At 47.8% G+C, this 26,813-nt stretch overlaps 1 protein-coding gene across 2 annotated transcripts in view; it reads left to right on the forward strand.

Moving 5' to 3' along the window:
- Nucleotides 1–26,813, forward strand: part of SLC24A4 (solute carrier family 24 member 4) — a 262,868-nt gene that overhangs the window by 184,196 nt on the left and 51,859 nt on the right. For both annotated transcript variants that reach the window (XM_029597828.1, XM_029597829.1), the window contains exon 12: nucleotides 8,740–8,881. In XM_029597828.1, the coding sequence (XP_029453688.1) occupies nucleotides 8,740–8,881 (142 nt within the window). The remainder of the gene's footprint in view (nucleotides 1–8,739; nucleotides 8,882–26,813) is intronic.

Raw genomic sequence — 26,813 nt, forward strand, 5'->3', positions numbered from 1 at the left:
GTACATTGAGGAGCAGGGCTAAGGCAGCCTAGGGGACACTCCTCCCTTACACCTAGGCGCGGGAGTTTTCCGCTCGTTCCTTACACTGTGCTAGGTAGTGGCCCTTACCGCCACAGTACAGGCACAGCCTCAAGTCGCGGCGTCGCTGCCTTTCTTCGGGTGACAATGACGAGCGGCCCACTTGCATGGGTTCGTCAGAGGAAGTTGTTGGTGAAGGTGCAGTTCCCCGTGACCCCGAATTTGAGATCCTGGGAGTCACGGACGTCAAGCGTCGGAAAGGGCGCCCCTCCTTCGCCCTCTGCTGCAAACGCCGATCAATTCGGCCCGCTAAATCAATAAGGGAACTCAGAGTCTCCGGCAGATCCCGAGCCGCTAGCTCGTCCTTAATACGACCGGCTAATCCTTCCAGGAACACGCCCCGGAGAGCCTCATCCTGCCAGCCTACCTCGTGGGCGAGCGTGCGGAATTCCAGCGCGTAGTCCGCCAAAGTCCGCGTTCCTTGCCGGAGCTGGAGTAACTCTGAGGTAGCGGACGCCTGTCGTGCTGGCTCATCAAAAGCCGCTTTGAACTCTTCCACAAAACGATTCAAATCCCCCAGCGCTGGATCATTGTTCTGCCACATGGGAGAAGCCCAGTTCAGGGCCCTTCCGTCCAAAAGGGAAAAAATGTACGCCACCTTGGTGCCATCTGTAGGAAACTGGTTAGGCAGTAGGGCAAAGCGCACATAGCACTGGTTTAAGAACCCTCGACACGCCTTGGCATCGCCGGCATAGCGAGAGGGTGCTGGAAGCTGTGTAGCGGACTGGAGGGTTACCAGTGGTGCTGGAGCAGGTGCTGGTACCGGAACAGGTGCGGGTGGCTCGGCATCCATGCGAGCGGCCAGCCGCTCTACTGTTGCAGCCAGGGAATCCAGGACCTGCTGTTGCTGAACTAACCGCTGGGCCAAACCCGGAATGGCCTGTAGCCCGGCGAGGTCTGCCGGATCCATGGCCTTGCAAACTGTTGTGATGAAGGAAATCCGGATGTGGATCCTTAGGCCGACCGACCCGAGGGTACAGTCGGAAGGCAGAACTCCCACTGGGCAACTGGAGCTTCACCTGGAAACCCGTGACTCCTCCAGAGGAGCTGTGGGAGCCCGGGTCGCTAGGACTTAGGAGTCTTCGCCCTGGAAGCCCGAGGTCCCCCCAGGAGGAGCCCGTAGGGACCCGGACCGCTGGGACTTAGGTGAGGCCGATGGAACCCAGGAGTGGAACACGGGCCGGAGTCTTGGCAGGCGGCGAGTAAGCAGAAGTCGGGGTCACGAACCGGGGTCAAGGCAGGCTGAAGACAAACAGGAGTCGAAGTCACGGACCGGAGTCAAGGCAGGCTGAAGACAAACAGGAGTCGAAGTCACGGACCGGAGTCAAGGCAGGCTGAAGACAAACAGGAGTCAGGAACAACGGCAACTAGCTCTTCAGGTGAAGGAACCTCGTTGCAAGGCAAGGAAGGCTAGGAACTGCAGGGCTTAAATAGCCCTGCAGCGTCTGACGTCAGGAAAGGGAGGAGCCGTGCTTTCCCGCGCTGGGCCCTTTAAAAACGGGGCTGAACCGCGCGCGCGTGCCTAGGGGCGGGGCTAGCCGCGGGAGGACGCCGGCGGCGGAGAGGGAGCCGGCGCATGGCGCCTGAAGGCCCTGCAGGCCATGCAGGGTCGGAGCAGAGAGCGGGAGCTGTGGTGCAGGGTCGGAGCGGCAGGAGGGAGCTGCGGTCGGGGTCCCGAGTCCGCGGAACGCGGCGAGACTCTGGGACCGGAAGGGAAGGTAAGGCCTCGGACGCCACCGTGGCGACCGAGACCGCAACATATACACACACACCCAATTTGACCCTACAACCAGTCTCAATCTCTCTTACTCACACACCAGTCATCTTCCTGACCAGTCTCTCTCTCTCTCTCCCACAGAAACACATCACCTCCCTGACCAGTCTCTCTCTCCATCACACACATGCTCTCTTATATACAAGCTCTCAATCACACACAAATGCTCTCGCACCCATTCACACCAGCTCTCACACAGGCACCCATTCACACCCACACACCCAAGCTCTCACCCAGACACCCATTCACACCCAAGCTCTCACTCAGGCACCCATTCACACCCACAGACACAAGCTCTCACCCAGGCACCTATTCACACCCACACACACAAGCTCTCACCCAGGCACCCATTCACACTCACACATACAAGCTCTCACCCAGGCGCCCATTCACACCCACACATACAATCAGGCACCCACTCACACCCACAGACACAAGCTCTCACCCAGGCACCCATTCACACCCACAGACACAAGCTCTCACCCAGGCATCCATTCATACCCACACACACAAGCTCTCACCCAGGCACCCATTCACACTCACACATACAAGCTCTCACTTAGGCACCCATTCTCACCCACAGACACAAGCTCTCACCCAGGCGCCCATTCACACCTACACACACAAGCTCTCACCGGGTGCCCATTCACACCCACACATACAAGCTCTCATTCAGGCGCCCACTCACACCCACACACACAAGCTCTCACCGCCAAACCTCTTCTTCCTTTGCTGCAGGGATGGGCTCCAGTTCCGCCGTGGCTTTACTCTGGCGAGCCTTCTTTTTCGCTGCCTCGGGGATGGGCTCCCGTGGCGGCCTTGCTTGGTCGGGGTCAGGTTTCCTCTTCGCCGCCAAGGGGATGAGCTCCCATGGCGACCTTGGTCAGGGTCGGGTTTCCTCTTCGCTGCCACAGGGATGAGCTCCCGTAGCAGCCTTGCTTGGTCGGGGTCGGGTTTCCTCTTTGCCGCCATGGGGATGAGCTCTCATGGCGGTCTTGCTTCGTCGGGGTTCGAAACGGCCATTCCTCCCACCCCATCCCCGGGCTATAAGATGGCCCTTCTTCCTTCCTCCCCGACCAATCAGAGGCTTCCTCCCTTCTTCCTACTTCCACTGGCAGGTAGAAGGGAGGAGGCTTCTGATTGGCCTGCACAAGGGAGGAAGAATGAAGGAGGCTTCCCATTGGGCAGAGGGGGGCAGGAAGAAAGGAGGCTTCCCATTGGCCCACGGGGACTGGAAAAAGGGAGGAGGGAAGTACAACCGGGGCAGTGGGACACCGGGAGCTGCAACATACCTGCTGGTGCTTGCCGACACACCGGTTAAGAATCGCTGCCCTAGAGGAAAGGCGAGATAGGGGAGATATGATAGAGACATTCAAATATCTCAAAGGATTCCATGCACAGAAGGTGAGCCTTTTTCAAAGAAAAGAAGGCTGTAGAACCAAGGGGGTCAAGAGATGAGGGTGAAAGGGGGTAGATACAGAAGTAATCTGAAGAAATATTTCTTTACAGAGAGGGTGGTGGATGCATGGAACAGCCTTCCAGTGAAAGTGGTGGAGACAAGAACAGTATCTGAATTCAAGAAAGTATGGGATAAATACAGAGGATCTCTAAGGAAGTGGTGCTAAATTTATTGGACGGATGGGCAGACTGGATTGGCCATGCGGACTTTTTCTGCCATCATGTTTCAGTGTTTCTAACCCTCTGTCACTTATAGAATGGCATTGTCCAGAGCTCCCCTCTGTTCAGTGGGAGTATTGGTACACTCTTTCGCTAGATTCCACCTAGTTCAGAAGTTGCCAGTGAGTTGGTTTTTCTGTGTGTATTTGTGTGTGTGTGTGCGCACACACACACACATGAGTAGAAGAGCAGACAAGATGTAACCCAGGAGTAAATCACAGCTTTTTAAGCAAGTGGTTGCTAATTTTTTTTAAAGTGTTAGATTAAACAAATTATTTATTGACTTTTATGCTTCAGTGGAGATAGAATTATGTTCTTATGGGAATTAATAGTGTTTCTTTTAAAACATTTTAATTCTGCTGTCAGACTAGCAAAGGTTTTGTGCGTTTTTGTTGACTGTTTTAGTTTGTTATATTTCTGTGTTTGATCTCTTATTGTAGTCCACTTTGTTCATATTTTTTTTTTGGGAGAGGCAGAATAAAAAAACTGATAAATAATCCAGGGGGAGGGATCCTTTATTCCCTCCCCCCCCCCCTTCACCAAGAACGTGTGCTGCCCCCATGCTTTATGGATGTGAAAAGGAGTAAGAAGATGAATGTGGGGGCGCGATGCAGCTTTACAATGGAAATTTCCTTTCTGTGGCCGATCCAGACCCAGAATGCATGGGACAGTCACTTCAGATTGCATCATCTCACGAGCAGCCTACCCCCGCTAAACAAAAGCCTTCCAAGCACGGTCACAGCTTATTGTTTATTCAAGCCCTGTCTGATAACGTGTTTAGCATTATTATTATTTATTTATTTATTTTTACCTCCGCAAGGGAATTTTGTGAGGAATTCTTCGTTCATCCCTTTTACCGTGTTTGCAGGAGAGGGGGCAGATTGGGTCCTCCAGAGAGTGAGTAGACCTTTCTGCAACACGTTTCACTGCTCTTCGGTGTTTGGGAAGGTCAGAAGCATCGCCTCGTGGGCTGCATAAAGGGAGCTGTGGTACTTCAGACAGATGGCGTTATAGTAACATCTTGGTTTGAGCTGTTGATGATGGAAAAAGCTTTAAACTTGTTTACTTTTCGTGTGAGGAAGGGAAACCAAAGTTTTATCTGGAAGATTAAAACAAATGATTTTAATTTCTGGACCAGTGGAAACCTGTCACTGATTTTGTTGAAGCTGGCGCCGTGGCTTTGCTTTTCTTTTAGTCCACCCCTGGCCAGTATACAGGATCTGTCAGACTCCTGAAAGAACTCTTAACTCAGTGTCAACACGAGACCTTAGTCCTTTCTTCCTGCCACAAGGAGAAAAGCCGGAGGCAGAAGGTTAATCTCGTTGGCCCTGTAGAATGCATTGAGATGAGTGTTCCAAAACCTGAACTGGATTTTAGCATCTCGGGATGTCAAGGTCCGCTCTGTTTTGAGGGCAGGGAGGAGGTACCACAGCAGGTGCGTAGCTCAGAGAGGCCAGGCACTCTGGAGCAGGGCATTTTCTTCCTGAAGCAGCCACTGTTGCCCCACGGGTTGGATCCTTGGGTGCGGGGCAACCGCCAGGGGCAACCGCCAGGACTTAACTAGGTGGAATCTGGAAACAGGCCGAAGGCAGGAAACAGGCCAGACACACAGTGGTATCACAGAGGAAACTCTATGAGGACTGTTAGACCAGCAAACGTGTGTCAGTCTTGGGTTCTTTATATCCAGCCCTCAATCTGGAACACACCTAATTCTGGTGCAGCGGGGAGCCTCCAGAGGCGGGCCTCCCTAACTCTGCTGAGCCTGATATTTCCTGCAGCATGCTCGATGAGTCAGAGACCCTGTGGCTCCACTGCAGGATCCCCCTGGCCTTGAGTACCCAGTGCTGTGCATTTGATCCCTATTGCCATGACATATCATGACATGGGGTTAAACTAGTACTCCTACATTAACAGGTTTTTTTTGTTTTTCTGTTGTGCCCAGTGCATCTTCAGGTCGATTCAGAACGATGCGCTCGGCCGAGCGTACCCTTTACCACGCAATTGGCCGTACGTTTCCGACCCATCTATTACCCCTTATACTGTAAGGGGTAATAACGCATAGAAACGCATAGCCAACCCGCTGAAAACTAATAGTGCTCATTACATGCAAATATATGTTGATGAGCCTATTAGTCGCCCGGAATACTTAATATCCTAGCGATAGTAAGTTGGAGGAACCAGAAATTAAAAAAAAATGTTTTTTTTAAATATGCCCGCCGGTCAGTGGGTTAGAAAAATGGACGCTCAATTTTACCTCCATTTTCCTAACCCGTGTCTGTCAGTGGGTTCGGAAACTGACACCGGTAAAATAGAGCATCGGTTGTCGTGACCCGCTGACAGCCACCTCTTCGCTAATAAGGATGTTGCGGTCTGCACCGCTTCCTCTCCCTTGTGCCTGACCAGTGCCTACCTTCGCGGCTGGAGACGCCGCACTCCGCGACCCCAGGATCCCAAGACACCGATGGCTCCCGCCATTTCCTGCCTGTTTTGTCGCGGCCTCGCGCGCGCGCGCGAGTACGCTCACTTTGTGCATCCAGCACCCGGAAGTCGAGCCCCGCCTGCGAGGATGACGTCACGCACCCAGGGCGATATAACCGGCGCCCGGACGCCGTCTCATCGCCTTGCAACGAGGTTCACTACTGCCTTGTAGTTCTGAGTTGCGCATCATCTTCACTGAGTTCCTGTCGCTGACCTTGGATTGCCTTGACTACGCTTTGCCTGCTGCCTGCCTCTGACCCTGGTTTGTTCCTGACTACGCTTTACCTGCTGCCTGCCTCTGACTCTGGTTTGTTCCTGACTACGCTTTGCCTGCTGCCTGCCTCTGACTCTGGTTTGTTCCTGACTACGCTTTGCCTGCTGCCTGCCTCTGACCCTGGTTTGTTCCTGACTACGCTTTACCTGCTGCCTGCCTCTGACTCTGGTTTGTTCCTGATTACGCTTTGCCTGCCGCCTGCCCTGATCTTGGCCTGTTCCTGTTTGCCCAGCCTGCTGCCTGCCACTGATCTCGGCTCATCTCTGGTCCTGCTTCAGTCTTCAGCTTGCTCCAGTTCCTGCTTGCTACGGAACCCGTTCCAGGTTACAGCGTGCGCCAGCTCCTGCTCGTCACAGACTTTGTTTCAGGCTACGCCTGCTCCTGTTCCCGCTGGCCACAGAGACTCTGTTACTATCCTCCGCCTGCCTCAGTATCCGGTCTCCTGCCTACCAAGTACCTTTGGACTTCCTTGCTCTCACCCCTGTCACTGGACTCTCTCTATTGCCCAAGTCCCAAGGAGCCAGAACCCTATGGGCTCCTCCTGGGGGGTTCCTGGTTCCCGGGTGAACACCTCGAGCCTCTGGCTCCGCCTCCCGACCTACCCTATCACTCGAGGTAGGCCGGCCCAAGGGTCCACTACTTCGCCTGCAGTATCAAACTGCAACAAAGGAGGCATTAGGGACGTGCTGTTGTCCTTAGTGCCTCCAGTTTGCACGACACCTCATTTAAATAGAGAATCGTGAGCCCAGGAGAGGTGCCTGGGCGCGCGTTGGGAGAGTGGGCGCTCAACACGGAGTGCCGGCTCTCCTGCATTTTTTTACAGTATCGGCCTGTTTGTTTCTTATGCAAATAGGTGTTGCGATTACATCTACACAATTTAAAGAACCAAATAAAACGGAGAATTTGATGGCCGGAAATGACTGCAAGGTCTGTCTAATCTGCCCATTTTCCCTTCCTGTTGCAATCCCACAGACCCGACCTCATCAATGGCTCTATCTCTGAGGTGCCAGATTCAGTCTCCTTGCCCTATGAATTCTGATACCGGTTCTGCCTCCAACACCTCAATTGGGAGGCTGTTGCATGCTCCCACCATGCCCTTTCAGTGGCGAAACATTTCTGCACATTTACTCCCAAGTGTGCCCCCGACATCCTCGTACCAGAAACCAAGCCAGCGAAGCTGCCGGGGTAGAGATGGGGCTTGTTTTAGGATAGAAAATGTTTTTAAGCCGCAAGGGTTAGGGGCTACTGAAGTCACTTCCTCTGCCTTAAATATGAAACATACCACAATTTATCACACACACAATCAAAACTTAAGTTTTTCTTTAGAGAAAGCTAGCAAATGCAAGAAAGAAGACTTTATCCCCAAAGCGCTGTTTATCAAGAATCTAGTAAGCTACACGTTGAAGGACCTCAGTCCTACAACAATTGTAACTTAGGACTTTAGACAACATTTTCTGGTTTTCTTTCTATAGCTTTTTTTTTTTTTCTGCAGGAGCTAAAATCTTTCTAAAATCTAAACTGTGATTTGTGCCTTCTGATATTTATTGCATATAGGAGCCTATGCATTAAATCTCATGCCAAAAAAAGCTTTGGCATGCGCATTGGTAAAAATTTAACATGCGCGCTCAAACATCTCTTAATATGGGATAGGCTAAATGTTTTTTTCAGTTCTGCCAAAACGAAGCCATTTTTTAGCAAGGACACAAGAGCACGTGCAATCAGAAAAACGTAGCGTGCGTGCATTACATATTGAAATGTCCTGTCCCGGGATGCCCAGAGTGAAAGGGCAAGATAGCCCAAATCCTTATTCCCCGCAGAAGTTCAGATCCCTCCAACATGAAGGCCAGCCTCCCTTCCCCCATAGTTTCTAGGTCTGACCCCTCATGATAGTGGTAAAGCACTCCTAGGTGTTATCATTCAGCACAAGGGCTCTCATGTCACTTTTGTCGGTGAAGATTAGGATCCCTTGGTAAAGTTACCAGATTGTCGATAGGGAAATCTGTGATGCATGTTCTCCAGATGCAGGCTCTGCTTCTGCTCCTCTCGCCGCCAGGCCCCCCTTCTTCTGCCGCCACAGTACCGCTGCTGCTCCTGTCGCTGGCAGGCCAGACTAGGCCACCTCTCCTCAAACCACCACAGTTTTTCTGATGCTCCTCTTGCCACCAGGCTGGGCTGGATCCTTTCTTCCCCTAATTTGCATATGATGATTTCCTCATTTAAGTAAGGATGCCTACCAAGATGTCAGGTGACCTGTTTTAGTGTGAATTAAGCTGTTATTGCATGGGTCCTAAAATCTCTTAGCTGACATCACTTGCTTGAAAAGAAACACAAATGATATTGCACAAATGATGAGCAGATTCCCGAGTGGGTAGAGGAAGTGGGAGGGGACGCATCATTAGCCTCTGTGCCTTCCGGTGACCGCGGGACTCACTGTGTTATATTTTGTTTTGGGGTTCAGCGCCAGAAACTTAGCAAGCAAGCGAAAATGAAAGGCGTAGGGAAGACACTGGAAACGGCTGAAAATGGAAATATGCCGGTGGATAGAGAAGAGGAGCCAGAAGGGAACAGCACTAATTACATGTCTCCGTTTTCAGTACCAGGTAAGCCTCAGAGACGATGATGAGTAACGACCCCCTGGCTGGGGAAATGGCAGAAAGACGCGAGAGAAAACAGTCAGGGAGACGGAGTGGCTGCCCCAGCTCTGACCAGCACAAGGGAACAGAAACCCCCTGACTCAGGGACCGAACCCAGGTTGCCCACCGAGCCACAGGGCCGGCCCAAAGGGAAAATGGTTTTAATTCTTATTTTCCCCCTCACTCTCCCACTGTCAGCAAATTCTGCAGCCAGGGATACTTTGCAGTTCAGAATACCTTTACTGCCTTTATTAAATCACTTTGTGCCAATTGTATTAAGCATTTTTTCCCATGGACACAAAGGGGTAGATATTCAAAAGATCTAGGCACCTAACGTGCAAAGTTAGGCATCTAGATCTGCATGAATTAAGATTTGCACTGCTGAATGCATACATTTAGATGCCTGTATTACTAGGTGCTTAAATTTAGGTGTGTAAAAAGTGGGTGGGGTCAATTTGGGGGAAGTAAGTTAGGAGCCTAACTTTGGTGCCTAAATGTGGACAAATAAATAGCAGGCCTAAATTTAGGAATACTTTCAGGCCAAAACTTAGGGCCCTAACTTTAGGTGCCAAGTGAGACACTTAGCTTTCTTTGAATTATCAGCCTCCTAGGGGGCTATAGACACAGAATGGGTGAAAATCTTTAGTGATTCAGGCCCCAAATGTTAAAAATGCTTTTTTACATTGGGCCCTTTATGAGTATGGCACCAGTTCAGACTGCTAAAGGGGGGTGGATATGATAGTAATCTATAAAATCATGAGTAGAGTGGAACGGGTAAGCGCAAATCGTTGTGCAAAAATAAAAAGATTAGGGGACATTCCATGAACTTACTAAGTAGCACATTTAAAACAAATCAGAAAAAAAATACCTTTTCACTCTGCACAATTAAGCTCTAGAATTCATTGCCAGAGGATGTGGTAAAGGCTGTTAACATAGCTGGTTTTAAAAAAAGGTTTGGACAAGCTCTTAGATGAAAAGTCCATAAATCTTTATTAACCAGGTAGACTTGAGGGAAACCTATCCCTCAAGTCTATCTCAAGCTTATCCCTGTGCATAAGCAATAAGAAATCTGTGTACTATTTCCGATCCTGCCCAGGTACTTGTGACCTAGGATGGCCACTGTTGGAAACAGGTTGCTGGGCTTTTTGGACCCTTGGTCTGACCTAGTATGGCAGTTCTTATGTTCTCTGAATCATACCAATATTGTTCAATCAACAATCGCCTTCCCTTATGTTTTTTTTTACCAATAAACCTCCAAGCTGTTTCATATTTGATGTGTTCCACCAATGATATGTGATTTGGTATTCTAGGATTAAGCTGATTCCATTTTGCAAGTCCTTCATATTATCTGATGAATAAAGAGGTTGAATTTCATTAAAACAAAAGATAAGGAAAACAAAATAATGCTACTTAAATTTTTTATTTTTTTTTTTACAGTGAAAGCTATTTTCTCAGCCATTTTTCATTGTGGGTACAATCCTCTTTTTTGGGGGCACTCCATGGAACAGACTAGGGGTGTCACCTTTGAGACCTGCAGCCTTGGAGGAAAACTGGATATAGATCTGAATTAAGATTCTTCTATTTGGCTGAAAGACCCAACAGGAAAACACACAGACAAAAATAAAAAGGCGTTCTTCACCAGAATGCATTCTTCCAAAACCAAAAGCTTACTGCAAATTAATAAAGCAGCAGAAAATACAAAAATCTAGTCCAGAATTTTGGATTCTCCAAAGAATACAATTCAGAGTCCAACAAAAATATACAAAAATACAAAGAGGTGAAATGAATACCAGGGTTCACTGCTGACCTCCCTTGCCTCCCAAGATCCTCCCAGATTAACTTCTGTCTCAGTTGTCCCAATTACAGATTCCTTGGGTACCTGTAAGTGCTTCAGTGGGTCAATAAAGTCTCCCCTCCTTGAGACAGACATCCTCCACAGGTTGCATCCACAGCGTTCTCACAAACGTCTACAGCACAAAATTAAAACGCAAGTCACGGCTGGGGATTTCTACCACCTCACTAGAGATCCATTAAGAAAGAAGATTTTGCAGGGGGTTGAGCTTTCCTCCCTTCATAAAAAAATAGAGGAAACTCTCCCCATTCCCCTCACAAAACAGTAACAAAACTGGGAAACAGAACCCACTCTGTCTCTGTGAAAAGACAAGCTGCCTTCCCAAATGGAAAATGTAGAGAGATTGAAGAAACCTCTCCAGAAATCAGGCCAGCACTGTTGTGGTCCTCTTTGCATTCCTGCAGGACAGTGACTCCCTCCAGCGTCTTGTAGAGACACCTATAAAGGTTTAGACAAAGACTCTGTTTTGGGGGTGGACAGGAATTATCACTCACTGAGCACTAAACCCCAACTTGAACCTCCCATTACTGGAATGTTCCTCCGCTTTAAGGTGTATTGGGACCTAGCCCTGCACTTGGTAGAGATTGATACAACCATTCACCATGAACTGTCCTCCCATCACTGCACCAGGGGTACTTAAGATTCCCCTGTTCTTGCTCCTATTTACTGAGAGAATAATAGGATCATTCTTGCACTGCTATTTCTCTTCCTAAAAAGGAGCATCATCCTTTTGTGAGGAAAATGTGGCTTGAATTCATCAAAAACTATTTTGTTAATTTAGCAAATACTCCGCCTCCTGCTTCGTAACTGGAAGAAATGCCTCGCCTTTTGGAGTCTGTCGCCCCTAATGTAGAAACTCTAGCAACTGTTCCACCATATTAATGCAAGTGAGAAATGATACAGACTGGGTCATAAAGTCTCATGGTTCATCTCCCTGAAATGATTAACAACCTCCTATAGTATTATCTGACTCACAAGAGGGGGTCACAATCATTTGTCGTACCATTCTAATGGTGAGGAGTCCATCAGTCTTCCATTGGACTCCCCACAATCTCCCAGATGTATATCCCTGTTATGACCGGTCGCAGACAGGTGCAACCGATTCAACTCACGTCATGTGCTGCCCTACTCTCCTCTCCGGGCATGCTCGCGGCTGGGGCTTGCCACTACCACCATATACCTCCGGGTTCTCAAGGCTCCTCATGGCAGCCAGGACACCACCGCCACCCATGCCGACTCCGGGCCTTCCTAGGCACGCGAGTGTGCCACCGGGCCCTCCTTTGAAGACTCAATGGCAGGAACCTCAGGGGCGTCCCCGACTGATGACATCACTAGGTCAGGGTTCTTAAGCATCGTCTTCGTCCTTTGCTAGCTGACAGTAGCAATGAGTTCCTATGCTACTGGTGCTTGCTCCTGTCTCCTCGGACCTGTGGTTCCTGTATCGGACCTACCTGCGACTCTGGCCTGGGTACACACTCGTCGGGGGCCTGCTTGCACTCCAGTTGGAGACCTTGTCTTCAGGCTTCCCCCGCTCCTCGGGTTAGCCCTGCGCCTTCCAGAGGTCCTGCCTGCTGGCCTCCCTGCTCCTCGGGGTTGTTCTTCAGAACTGCCTTAGTGCTTTGGAGACTCGACTCAGCACTTCCTCGCTCTTCAGGACAGTGCCTATGCCAGTGACTGTACTCCGCGCTTCCCGCTCCTTGGGGTAGTGCCTATGTTCTACCCCAGTGACTGTACCTCTACTTTCCCGCTTCTCGGGGCAGTGCCTACATTCTACACCAATGACTTTACATTGCACTTCCCCGCTTCTCGGGGTAGTGCCTCCTTTCCTCTAACAGAGGTTCCATCGTGCGCAGTCCCGCTCCTCGGGGTAGCTTAGGTCACTACTTCGGAGATTCGACTCGGGCTTCCCCGGACAGCCTACGTCATCACACCAGAGCCTCCTTCACTATGAAGCCCCACCTCTCAGGACTGTCTCTGCTGCATACCTCCTGAAGTTCCTGCCTTGTGCTCCCCGCTCCTCGGGGCCTGCCTAGCACTTCCCTCTCGGAGATTCTTGCTCTGGCACTTTCATCTCCAGCTCAGCCTGTATACTGTGGGTTTCCTCTGAACTGTGTCTCTTACCCCGCTTCTCAGATCCCCCACAGTACTCTCTCTACATGCTCCTGCAATCACGTGGCTGTGACACAGAACGCTCTGTTTCTCTACACACTACTATATCTCCTGCTGCAGCTGACCTCGGCTCCTCCCCGCAGGTGGTATCAACCCTCACCTCGAGCCAAGGGTCCACGAAACCCACAAATCCCAACAGATTGCCAAGTCCATGGACCCGGCAGAGGTCTCAGCTATCCAGGCCATTCCTGGCCTGGCAAAAAGAATCAGCGAGCAACAAAAGTACCTGGAAACCTTGGCAGCAGCCACTGATAACTTGAGCACTCATTTAGACGCCACTGTGACTGCCGCCACAACATCTATCAAGCTCAATTCCTCCACCTCTATGCCGGGTTTCTTGCCTTATTTCACTCCATCTTCGACAATCCAGGCAGAAGAGCCGTTTCCGGGTCATCACTTCTCCATCTCCAACAAGGCTCTCGTCCATTAACTGACTACGTCATAAAATTCAGGACCCTTTCATCAGAACTTCACTGGGACTCAGACTGCTTATGATCCATCTTCCTCGAAGGACTGAGTTCCCAGATTAAAGATGAATTGGCGGCTCGCGAATTGCCTGCATCCCTGGACTGTTTGATAGACCTTGCTGGTTGCATCGACCGCCGCCTGCAAGAGCGCTCACAGGAGTCTAGAGCGTCTGTAAAATCTACGCAGGCGTTCCGAACTCGACATTCGTCTTCATCCAGGATGAACGCAGCTCAGAGTAAAGCTGAGGATGAGCCAGTGCAGATGGGCCGGAGCAGACTTTCTCCCAAGGAATGACGCATTCGCCAGCAATCTGGCCTCTGCCTGTACTGCGGCAAATCCGGACATGCCATAACCTCAAGTCCAGTCTGTCCGGGAAACTCCCAGGCCTAGGTTCAGCGGGAGGACTGCTCCTAGGCTTGACTTCCCTGTCTCCTCCGTTGACAGTACCCATCTCTGTTAAGATGGATAACCAGGAGTTCCACACCCTGGCTTTGGTGGACTCTGGGGCTGGTGGGAACTTTATTTTAAAACAATTGACTGAGCACCTCTGGATCCCCACCATCCGCTCCCCAGTGCCCTTACTCCTCTCGTCCATCCATGGAGAACCTCTACCTGGTGAGGTTACTCACACCACGGCTCCTATTCAGCTCCGCACAGGGTCTCTGCACGTAGAAACCATTTCCTTCCACATTCTGGACAAAGCCATATATCCTGTGGTCCTGGGATTGCTGTGGCTACAGCAACACACCCTGCAGTTTGACTGGGCCACCTTACAGCTCTCTCGCTGGGGCTCCTCCTGCTATGACAACTATCTGGAGTCCGTCTCGCCCCTGCCTTGCCTGAATGCTTCGCTCTCTCCTCTCGGTCTTCCACCACAATACTCTTCATTTGCTGATGTGTTCTCTAAGAAGGCCACGGACACCTTACCCCTGCAATGTTCCTACGATTACGCAATCAACTTGTTGCCCAACACAGAGCCTCCTTGGGGTAGGATCTACCCATTATCGCTAATAGAGACTCAGGCCATGTCGGAGTACATCCACGAGAACCTGGCCAAAGGCTTCATTTGGCCCTCCAAGTCTCCCGCGGGAGCGGGATTTTTCTTTGTAGGGAAAAAAGATGGCTCACTCCGTCCCTGCATCGATTACCGAAGCCTAAATGAGATCACCCTAAAAGACCGCTATCCATTGCCTTTGATTTCGGAGCTTTTCGATAGGCTTCAGGGAGAGAAATTATTCTCCAAATTGGACCTCAGGGGAGCTTACAATTTGGTCCGTATCTGCAAAGGCGACGAATGGAAAACCGAGATTAACACACGTGACAGCCATTTTGAATACCTTGTGATGCCATTTGGCCTTTGCAATACCCCTGCGGTCTTTCAGAATCTGATGAACGAGGTCTTCAGAGATATGCTTTACCAATGCGTTGTGGTGTACCTTGATGACATCCTAGTCTTCTCCCAAGACCTACAAAGCCACCGCCAGGATGTCTCTCGTGTCCTCCAGCGTCTACGGGACAATCAACTTTATGCCAAACTTGAAAAGTGTTCCTTCGAGCAGGAGACCATTCCTTTCCTTGGCTACATGGTTTCCAGTCAAGGGTTCAGAATGGATCCCCAGAAATTGAAGAGTATTCGCGATTGGCTTCAACTTACAGGTCTCAAGTCACTACAGAGATTCCTTGGCCTTGCCAATTACTACCGGTCTTTTATTCACCATTATTCTACCCTGACTGCACCACTCACAGCCATGACTCGCAAGGGGGCCAATCTCTCTCAGTGGTCGCCCAAAGCCATGACCACCTTCCAGGATCTTAAGACCTCCTTTCTCCAGGAGCCGTGTCTCCGCCATCCGGATCCCAGGCGTCCATTTGTAGTCAAGGTCGACGCCTCTGACATTGGAGTAGGGGCGTTCTAAGCCAGTACTCAACTACCCATACCTTACACCCATGTTCTTTTTTTTCCAGGCGCTTCTCTCCAGCAGAATGAAATTACGTAATTGGGGATAAGGAGTTACTGGCTATCAAGCTGGCCTTTGAGGAATGGCGTCCTTGGCTCGAGGGAGCCCAATACCAGATCACAGTGTATATCAATCACAAAAACCTCGAGTATTTACAACATGCTCAGCGTTTGAACCATTGCCAGGCCCGTTGGGCCCTCTTTTTTACCCGATTCAATTTCCTGCTGCACTACCGACCTGCCAATAAAAAATTGCCATGCCAATGCTCTCTCCAGATCCTTCATCGCAGAGGATGTTCCCGACACCCCACGGCACATAATTTATTTATTTATTTATTTATTTTATGAACTTTTCTTTACCGACATTCGTAAAAACACATCATGCCAGTTTACAATGAACTGAAAGGAGGAAATTACAGTAAAAGAGGGGAAGGGAGATTGGACAGGCAAGAAAAGGGAGAGGGGAAGGGAGAAAGTATAAATAGATGGAAATAAAAGGCAAGGAGATGGTGAGGCAATAATATAACTGAGTACAAATAGGAACTGTGTACAGACTGTATACAATACAAAAGGAACTATATACATCTTATATTAATTGACCCTAATAAGGCCATCCTGTCCGCCACATTTCCGGAGCCACCTGGGAAGACAGTGGTCCCTCGCCAATTACGACAGAGTATCCTTCGGTGGGTTCATGACTCCTTGACTGCAGGACACCCAGGTCAGTCTAGAACTCTCTCTACATTCCAGCGGTTTTATTGGTGGCCTACCATGAGAAAGGACACACAGGCCTATGTTGAGTCCTGTCCCACTTGCACCCACCATAAGCCTCCTGTGGGATGTCCGTGGGGACTCTTGCAACCGCTGCCTATCCCGAGTGAGCCATGGACCCACATCGCGACGGATTTCATAGTGGACCTGCCTGCCTCCAGTGGCAACAATACCATCTGGGTCACCGTCGACCATTTTTCAAAATGGCTCACTTCGTGGCTCTGCCTGGTCTCCCTTCAGCACCGCAGCTTGCTAAGTTGTTCATCCGACATGTGTTCCAGCTCCACGGCCTCCCTAAACATATCCTCTCAGACCGTGGAGTCCAATTCACTGCCCGCTTTTGGAAGTCTCTTTGCAAAAAATTCAACATCTTGTTAGATTTCACCTCGGCTTACCATCCCCAAGCCAATGGGCAAATAGAAAGGACTAATAGGACCTTGAAGCAATTTCTGTGGGCCTACATGAATCCATGGCAGAATGATTGGGCCGACCTCCTTCCTTGGGCGGAGTTCGCCCTAAACTCTCATCAGTCCACATCCACTGGTTCGTCTCCCTTCCAAATGGTCTATGGACGTCAGCCTCTACCACTGTTTCCGCTTCCACTAACTGTGCCCTCTCCAGCGGCACAGTCAACCGCCCAGGAGTTGCATCAATTTTGGAACAGCACTAAGCAGCTGCTCCAGCAGGCTGCCCAAAGATCAAAAAAGTTATTTGATGCACATCATCGCAAAGCACCCCAGTTTAAACCGGGCAATAAAGTGTGGCTCAGCACCCGATTTATCCGACTTAAGCTGCCCTCGGTTCGCTTCGCTCCCAGGTACATTGGCCCCTTTCCTTTGCTCCGCCGTTTGGGTCCAGTCACCTATAGACTCAAGCTGCCTTCCTCTCTCAAAATCCACAACGCCTTCCACATTTCACTACTAAAACCCTTGGTACTGTCTGACTTCTTTAAAAAACCACCAGAGCCTCAACCACTGTCCTCTGAAACGGACGTCACATATCAAGTCCAAGATGTCCTGGACATAAGGAAACGTGAAAGAAAGTGGGAATATCTCCTTTCTTGGGAGGGCTTTGGACCTGAGGAGAACAGTTGGGAACCTGCTGTCAATATCCTGGACAAAGACCTTATCTGGCAGTTCCATGCCACACGTCCTCTCAGACCCAAACCCCCGGCTGCGACCGATTCAACTCACGTCATGTGCTGCCCTACTCTCCTCTCCGGGCATGCTCGCAGCTGGGACTAGCCGCTACCGCCCACATACCTCCGGGTTCTTAAGGCTCCTCGTGGCAGCCAGGACGCCGCCACCACTCACGCCGATTCTGGGCCTTGCAAGGCGTGCGCACCACCGGGCCCTCCTTTGAAGACTCAATGGCGGGTACCTCAGGGTTGTCCTCGACTGATGACATCACTAGGTCGGGGTTTTTAAGCACCGCCTTCGCCCTTTGCTAACTGACTTGGCAATGAGTTCCTTCGCTACTGGTACTTGCTCCTGTCTCCTTGGACCCATGGTTCCTGTATCGGATCTATCTGCGACTCTGGCTTGGGTACCCGCTCCTCGGGGACCTGCTTGCGCTCCAGTTGGAGACCTTGTCTCCAGGCTTCTCCTGCTCCTCGGGCTAGCCCTGCACCTTCCAGAGGTCCTGCCTGCCGGCCTACCTGCTCCTCAGGGTTGCCCTTCAGAACTGTCTTACTGCTTTGGAGACTCGACTCAGCACTTCCTTGCTCCTCGGGGCAGTGCCTACGTTCTACACCAGTGACTGTATCTCTGCTTTCCCGCTCCTTGGGGCAGTGCCTATGTTCTACACCAGTGACTGTACTTTGCACCTCCCCGCTTCTCGGGGTAGTGCCTCCGTTCCTCTACCAGAGGTTCCATTGTGCGCAGCCCTGCTGTTCGGGGTTGCTTACGTCACTACTTCAGAGATTCTACTTGGGCTTCCCCGCTCCGCGGGTCAGCCTACGTCATCACACCAGAGCCTCCTTCGCTACGCAGTCCCGCCCCTTGGGACTGTCTCTGCTGCATACCTCCTGAAGTTCCTGCCTCGCGCTTCCCGCTCCTCGGGGCCTGCCTAGCGCTTCTCTCTTGGAGGTTCTTGCTCTGCCACTTGCATCTCCAGCTCAGCCTGTATTCTGTGGGTTCCCTCTGAACTGTGGGGGATCCCCGCTCCTCGGGATCCCCCACAGTACTCTCTCTAGAAGCTCTGCGATCACGTGGCTGTGACGCAGGACACTCTGTTCCTCTACACACTACTATATCTTCTGCTGCAGCTGACCTCGGCTCCTCCCCGCAGGTGGCATCAACCCTCACCTCGGGCCAAGGGTCCATGAAACCCACGAATCCTAACAATCTGTATTTGAGGATATGTCATACCCTGCCTTTGTCCAAAAAATGGCCAAAGGAATTCCATTCTCTTTACAGGAAGATTTTTGGTGTGCTAAAATAGATGAAATCCCCAAAATAAATAGTAGCTGTTCTAGTTTATGGAATACTACAGAAATGCAAAACCAGAATGTGGCAAATGCCATTGTCTTCCCTTCCAGTAGGAAGGAAGTTTGATCTCAAATACAGGGTTCAGCCTTGTCCTGGTCATCAAAAGGTGCAACTAACTTGTGAATCTATAGTAGTGAATTCAGCTTTCAAGAAGCTAAGTGTTCTAAGACACATTCTAGCAGCTCTGAGGAAAAGATGCTAAACTACCAGATAAAGTGGCAAAAACGATTTTTCAGTCAACTATGCATAGCTGCTCATCAAATACATACTGCACAATATATTAAAACTGCTGATACAAACTGCAAGATGTCACAACACCTTCCTTTAGACCAGGGGTCAGGAACCTTTTTGGCTGAGAGAGCCATAAACGCCACATATTTTAAAATGTAATTCCATGAGAGCCATACAATATGTTTAAAACTAAATACAAGTAAATGTGTGCATTTTATGTAAGATCACACTTTTAAAGTACAATAAGTCTCTGAAAATATTACACCAGGCCTTAAGACACCAATACATCTCCTATTAGGAAAACGGACCAAGTCAGGCTGCTATAGAGTCCTACACAGAAACTACACGCCAGCAGAAAACCTCACCTGAATCACGTGCTGTCCCTCACCTAACATAGAATAAAGAGACCAAAACGCATAACAAGAAGCATGCAGACAAAAACTGAATTGGAAACTGCAACAAGCCAGAGTCTCTGTATGCAGTGTAACAAAGGAAAAAAGAAACATCACACATCCTTATAAAACAAATCAAGAAATATAAAATCATCAGCAGTAAAACTGTACTAACAAAAAGAACATATTTCGAAACAGCTGATGAGTGGAATATCCAATAATTAAAAACTCATATAAAACATTTCCAGATACCAACAAAATATTTCAAAATAGCAGACACAAAGATCCAGTAATGAAAAATAATAAGGATACAAAAATTTTTTTGCTCTGCATACCTGGGAACGTTTGATATCCAGGTGTCCTGAGATTGTTCTGAATTAGCAGGAGGTGGGGTGGTTTGCTTGGAACTTTCTCCTCTCTCAGTCACATACCAGCGCTCTCTCTCACACTGGCTCTCAATGACACACCTATACACACATGCTCTCAGTCACTCACATATACAAATGTTTTTTCTCTCTCACTTATATAGGCTCTTAATTACACATTTACACACATGCTGTCTATCTTTTCACGCTTACACACACACAGGCTTTCAATCACATAAATACATGCTGTCTTTTTCTCTCACACACAGACTCTCATTCACATGCTTACAAACATGTCCTCTCTTTCTCTCATTTACACACAGGCTCTCAATCACATACTCACATGCTCCCTCACCTAAATCAGCTCTCAATCACACACAGACACACATGGTCTCTCTCTCTCATTTAAACACAGGCTCTCAATCACATACTCACATGCTCCCTCACCTAAATCAGCTCTCAATCACACAGACACACATGGTCTCTCTCTCTCATTTAAACACAGGCTCTCAATCACATACTCACATGCTCCCTCACCTAAATCAGCTCTCAATCACACAGACACACATGGTCTCTCTCTCTCATTTAAACACAGGCTCTCAATCACATACTCACATGCTCCATCACCTAAACCAGCTGTCAATCAGACACAGACACACATGATCTCTCTCTTACTTATACACACAGGCTCTTAATCATACATACACATGATCTCTCTCACACACAAAGGATCTCAATCATACACACATACTCTTTCAAACAAACAGGTTTTCAATTACAAACTTACACATACAGGTTCCCAATGGTAAACTTACATTCATGCTCTCTCTCTCACAGGCAGGATCTCAATCACAGACATACTCTCTTTCACATATACAGGCTCTCAATCATTCACATACATGCAATCTCTCACACACACAGGATCTCAAACACACATGCTTGCTCGCTCATTCACTCTCTCTCTCCCCCCCCCCCCCCCGGGAACTTGCGGCAGCAGCAGCCACCTCCCAACGCTAACCTCCTTCATTTTCAGCCCTCGCGGAGGCGAAGGCGGAGTCCCATCGGCCGCGGTTGAAGATTTTCATTTTCCTCCGAGCCGCGCTGCAGTCTTCTTCCCGCGCAGGCACCCGATGCTCTCCACTTCCTCTTCCGGGCCGCGGGAAGAAGAGAGCACCGGTGTGCTCTCTTCTTCCCGCGGCCCGGAAGAGGAAGTGGAGAGCATCGGGTGCCTGCGCGGGAAGACCCGCGCAGGCACCCGATGACTCCAGCGCTGGCACCCGGCTGACACCCGATGACTCCCGCTCAGGCACCCGGATGACTCCAGTCGGCGTGCTCTCTTCTCCTCCCCCCCGCGGCCCGGAAGAGGAAGTGGTGAGCATCGGGTGCCTGCGCGGAAGAAGAGACCACGCTAGTGTGGTCTCTTCTTCCCGCGCAGGCACCCGATGCTCTCCACTTCCTCTTCCGGGCCGCGAGGGGGGGAGGAGAAGAGAGCACGCCGGTGCCGCTGACTCCAGCTGTCCTGCCGCGTTCCGCCCGGGCTGACAGCATTTTAAGCCCGGGCGGCGGAGGACCGGGGAGCAGCTGGGTCAGCGGGGAACCGCGAAGTATGGCGACACGTGTCTGCGAGCCAGATGCAGCCCTCAAAAGAGCCATATCTGGCTCGCGAGCCATGGGTTCCCGACCCCTGCTTTAGACTCTGTGGATCGCTTCATTCATATACCACAGGCAGAAGAAGAATATGGGAAGCATCTAATTTGATCAGCTTATGGTGCTTATGTGATTTTTCCAGGACATCTGCTGTAGCTATTGGAGCCAGAAGAGTGACATTGTTGTGGGTTTCAGGTCTTCGAGAAGATGTTTGGGAAAAACTGATGCTCTATGCACAGAGGATAAACTCTCTGGAGAGAAAGTAAAAAAAAAAAAAAGTGGATCTTTATTAAAGATTACCACTCCACTCTCCTTACTCTGTCAGCAGCTACAACTGAGCAGCCATCTATAAGTAGGAAAGATCAAGCTCAACACGACAGGAAACAGGATTGTATTTTAAGAAGAACCATACCTATTCTTTTCAGCTGCCTTGCCCCTAACAGCAACAACAGCAAAGCTGGCCACCTGGTAGGGACAGAACACTAGCCAAACCTCTGCAACAAACACAACCCAAATCTAATCCTAGTTTTTGATTATAATACCAAAAAATCTTCCCCATTAAAATTAAACAGCCTTTCAGGGGAGGGGTGAGGGGAGACTCCAGCACTTCAGCCTACTATGGTCTTTGTTAACAAAAGATCATTGGATACTAAAGGTCATACAACAGGGACATCATTTGAAATTCAAATGATGTGTTTGTTTCAAGGTACAAAACAGCTCCAACTCCTCTTACAAGTATTGTCTGCATTTGATGCTGAAAACGCAGTAAAACCTATCCTAATATGACAAAAGAGCATAGGGTTCTACTTCAAATACTTTCTTATTCCAAAGGAAACAGGTGGTCTCCATCCCATCTTGGACCACAGAGATCTCAACAAACACCTGAGTTTCAAGATGAACTCTTAAGGACCATCCAGTTTCAATTAAGAACATAAGAACAGAAGGGCAACCAAAATGATATGGGGTCATGGAACGGCTCCCTAATGAGGAAAGGCTAAAGAAGTTAGGGCTGTTCAATTTGGAGAAGAGACGACTGAGGGAGAATATAATATAGGTCTACGAAATTATGAAAGGACTTGAATAAGTTAATGTAAATCAGTTATTTACTCTCTCAGATAATAGAAGGACTAGGGGGCATTCCATGAAGTTAGCAAGTAGCTCATTTAAAACAAATTGAAGAAAATTCTTTTTCATTCAGTGCATAGTTAAACTCTGGAATTCATTGCCAGGGGATGTGGTTATGGTAGTTAATGTAACTGGGTTTAAAAAAGGTTTGGCTAAGTTCGTAGAAAAAAAAATCCATAAACTGCTATTAATTACTAAGCAATAGTAGCTTGAGATCTATTTAATGTTTGGGTACTTGCCAGGTACTTGTGACTTGGATTGGCCACTGTTGGAAACAGGATACTGGGCTTGATGGACCCTTGGTTTGACCCAGTATGGCATATCTTATGTTCTTAGCTATGTTCCATAGTAACAAACAAAGAGGAACATCCTTTTATAGCATCTGTCAGGAGACCTGCAAGATTTGGAAATGGGCACTTCCCCAAAATTGGGTAACAGACACACTAAGTCACCAATTGCAACCATGTGAATGGTATTTGCACGATCACATAGCCTTGGTGCTTCTCCCAACTCATGTCTTCTCCAGTAGAAGGCAGTATCTACTAGCAAGCTTGAGATGCCTTTGACTGTTGTCTTATTGTATATCATACAGATTGATATTAGTCACTTTTACTGTACATTGTGGGACATGGCATGTGATATTTCACAGTTTGCCAGAACTTCTTCTCATCAGAGCAGACTGGGACCCTTCGGTTCACAATTACATCTCAATAAATATGCAAAATTAAGAATAAAGAACAGAATGGCATCTCGTGTCTTTCCCTCCCTGGGGAGACCTTGCTGATATCCTTCCTGGCTCCTATTTAACTTCTCACCTTCACATGTTCTGGATCAGTGATCACCTCTGCTTTGTCCCCTGGCTGCTTTATCCTCTTCTTCACACAGCCTGGAGGAAAATAATCTTTTTGTTCTGTGACAATCCTGTAGTCATAGTGGCGAGACTCAGATTTGGGCATAATGTGGACTGTGATGTACGCAAAATGCAAGCAATGAATCTACAGTGCAGGAAAAGTGATAGAACAGAATATTCGTATCTGTTATGTGAATTTCCTGGATTCTAACACATAATTTTTTTTGTTAAACCAATGTTCATTATTATTTTTTCTCTTTCTTTAACAATGCCTGCTGCTATCACTAGCAATCTCTAATCTCTCTTCTCACAGTACCAAGGGCATTGGATCTGACATCAGATATTTTGGGCACTGTTGCCTCAGGGTTCTGTTTAGTTCCAGAACGAAACTTGAATTAAATGTAGTCTTCCCCTCTGGGTACATCTCAGTCCTGGGTCCACACTCGATGCCAAGGCTTAGTCCTGACGCAGTCCTGCAAAACTCTGGTGTGGATCCTCTGATGTGGTGATTACCTTCAGGATCCAAAATACTTAGGAACAATTAATTGATATACAGTACTGGCATTCCAAAATAAAAGGCCTTTACTGAACAGTTCAAATTAGAAAGTTGCAAGTGACAGTCTTTCAGCAAGGAAAATCCTCCAACAGATACCGAGACTTCACAAGGGGGATTCCAATCCTTGCTGATGCACCCTCCTGAGATACCCTCACTCCGTTTCCTGGGGTTTAGAGCTTCCTTGAACAAATGTACCCCTTTTGTTACCACATTCTCCAAATAATTGAGTCTTTCTCCTGCACACCTATTCACCTCTAGACTCCTGGATGGGCAGTTCTCCCCTTTCTTCTTTGCGCAATGCTGGTTTACTCTGGACTGGCACCTGACTCTTACTTCTCGCTCTTCCTGCGAAGGTCTTTTGTTTCGATCAGGGTTTTCTCCCCCGCCCCAAGGGACGAACCTAGGGTGAGAGGTTTACTCCCTCAGAGCAAGAATAGTCTGCACCCCACTGCTGGATCCCTCAGGAGCAGCAGGAGAAGCACCACCAGAGGGACTTTTCTGTGCGGTCCTCTGTACCCGCTCTAGAACTCTGGAAATAGTGGAGACAGAAGGAAGGCTTTCCCCCTATCCTCAAACTCTAATAAACTTCTGCAGAAAGATGAGATTAGATTTCTCTCTCTTGCTCAGCTCCAAACCCTAACTGGAACATTCTGGGGCTTCAGCCCGACCATCAAAGACGAAAGCTGAAAATACAAACAAACCTGCCCTGATGCTTCATTAGCGAAACGTTGGCAACGATGGCTGAGGATAAATATACAACAACTAATGAGGCATTAATTTTGCCGAAAAGAAATAATTAACTGCTGAGCAAGTTTAAAGATAAGCGCTCAATTGATTCATTTTGTATGTCGGGTAAGATTTGTGATCAAAGACGTTGGTGAAAAGATAAAACCATGACATGTCCAGTTAAAGTGCATTTCAAGAAAGTCATATACAAAGTGGCAATGCCATTTGATTGAAATTCATATAAGAAGAAATGCATATAAGAAGTGGCATAATTATAAAGTTCTAAAAAAATTAATATTGTGCAATTTACAGTGGTTTTAAAAAAAAAAAAAGAAGTATCATTAAGGAATTTACAAGACAAAAAATTGTTTGCATTTTTTGGAATAAAAATAAAAAATAAGAGGTTTTTAGACCCGTGATTGTAACAACTGGTCACATAGAATTTGAAACTTCATATTCTTTACCAGTACTGAGGTCTTTTCCTCTTTGAAAAAAATGTCTTTGTTATATAAAAACAAAAAAAATCATGTGTTAATTGTTAAGTTAAAAATTAAGTATTCACATGGTGGAGACCTATAAGAATAATCGGTGGCTTATTTACACTAATTAATTTTGTTTATTATCAATTAGAAACTAGTTGTTCCCTAATTTTGCGGATCAGTATATTCACTGTACTGACCTCCTACCATGAGAACCAATATTCAAAGACCTTTAGCAAGATAACTCATAAATTATCCAGCTAAATGATAAGCTTTGAATATCCCCAGTACTGATACAGTCATTATGCCAGCTTAGGGGCCTGATTCATCACGGCACCTTCCAGTAGACACAGAATGGGAGAAATGCCTTAGTGAATCAGGCCCTAAGTAAGAGGGGTTTGGGGGCAATTCCAGGGCAGGTTGGTGTTAGCCGAATAACTTATCCAGCTAACTCTGATATATGGAGTTAGCCAAATAAGTTATTCGGCTAACTCTATATTTTCCCAGAAGCAGGTCTGAAGTTATCCAGCTTCGTATGACGGGATAACTTTTGCCTTAACCAGCTGTATTTAAAAGCATACAGCCATTTAAGTAGTGATGCTTAATTTAAAAAAATAAATAAATAAAAGAACCTGGTGGGCCTAGTGACCTAATCACTGCCTCTCCCACCCTCCATAATCTCTAAATTATAGACCTGCTGGGCTGAGCCTCCCCAAATCCCCTTCAAGAAGAAAGTATTTTATCCCTTGAATATCCAGGATAGCTTCTCCTGCTAAATATAGCTATGTAAGTTATCCGTTCTATTATTTTTTAATATTGGCCCCAATATGTCCTTTGCTGGGAATAGCATAGACCATAGAGAAGGGACCATGGGTTTCTTTACATAAGCAAAATGGAACTCCAGGAGACAGCAGTCTTCAATCTGGCATGACCTAGCATATCCTTGCAATCAAATGCGGAAGAGAAGGAGCTGCTGAGAAGAAGAACAGGGTCTAATAAACTAACAGGTGAATTTTCAAAGGAGTTAAGGCATATAAATGTAACATACTATTCTAGCAATTTTGTAAAGCTCATTTACATGGGTAAAGAGCATTTACCCATGTAAAACCCATGGTTTCGAAAATCAAGCCATAAAAAAGCAGAATTATTTTTGGAAAAGCCTATTTTGTAATCTTAATGACTACTGTTTGCCCACTTAAATCAAAAAATACTTTTTAAAACAGAACAGGGATCACTTAAGCTTTGTTGTAAGTTTTCAGGGATGAGATCTTCTTTTTCTTTTAGTTTTTCGTGTAAAGTAAATACTTAGGCTTGCTCTCTATGATATATAATGATGCAGGTGGGAAAACTGCAGGAGACAAATTAGGTTTAGGGATCGACTCATTTGCATAATGCATTTCTTGCTAGCCACTGAAAAAAGTGCTTTATTTATGTAAACAATTTATATTCCGCTATTCCACAAATCTTAGCAGATTACAAGTAATATACACAAAAATACCTAACGACAGCAATAATACATCATGAAGCAGCAACGGATTACAAAACAAGTAGTGAAAAAACAATAAAATAGGGTCATGAGGAGAAAGACAAAAATTCATTAACCAGCGAACTTAAGTTATGTCAGGAAAGACTAGAGAGAAAAAATGTTTTTAGCTGCTTTCTGAACCATAACAGGCTCTTATCTCACTTTATAGTGGAAATGTGCGTGCTGCCTTGAAAACCAGCCAAGAACAGGCACTGGAGCTGTTCAGATCACACATCCATGTACTATTAAGCAAACAAATTGCACACACTACAAAATAGCATGTGTGATTCTTCTGCC

The sequence above is a fragment of the Rhinatrema bivittatum genome, chromosome 4, assembly GCF_901001135.1.
Source record: "Rhinatrema bivittatum chromosome 4, aRhiBiv1.1, whole genome shotgun sequence".
Taxonomy (NCBI): domain Eukaryota; kingdom Metazoa; phylum Chordata; class Amphibia; order Gymnophiona; family Rhinatrematidae; genus Rhinatrema; species Rhinatrema bivittatum.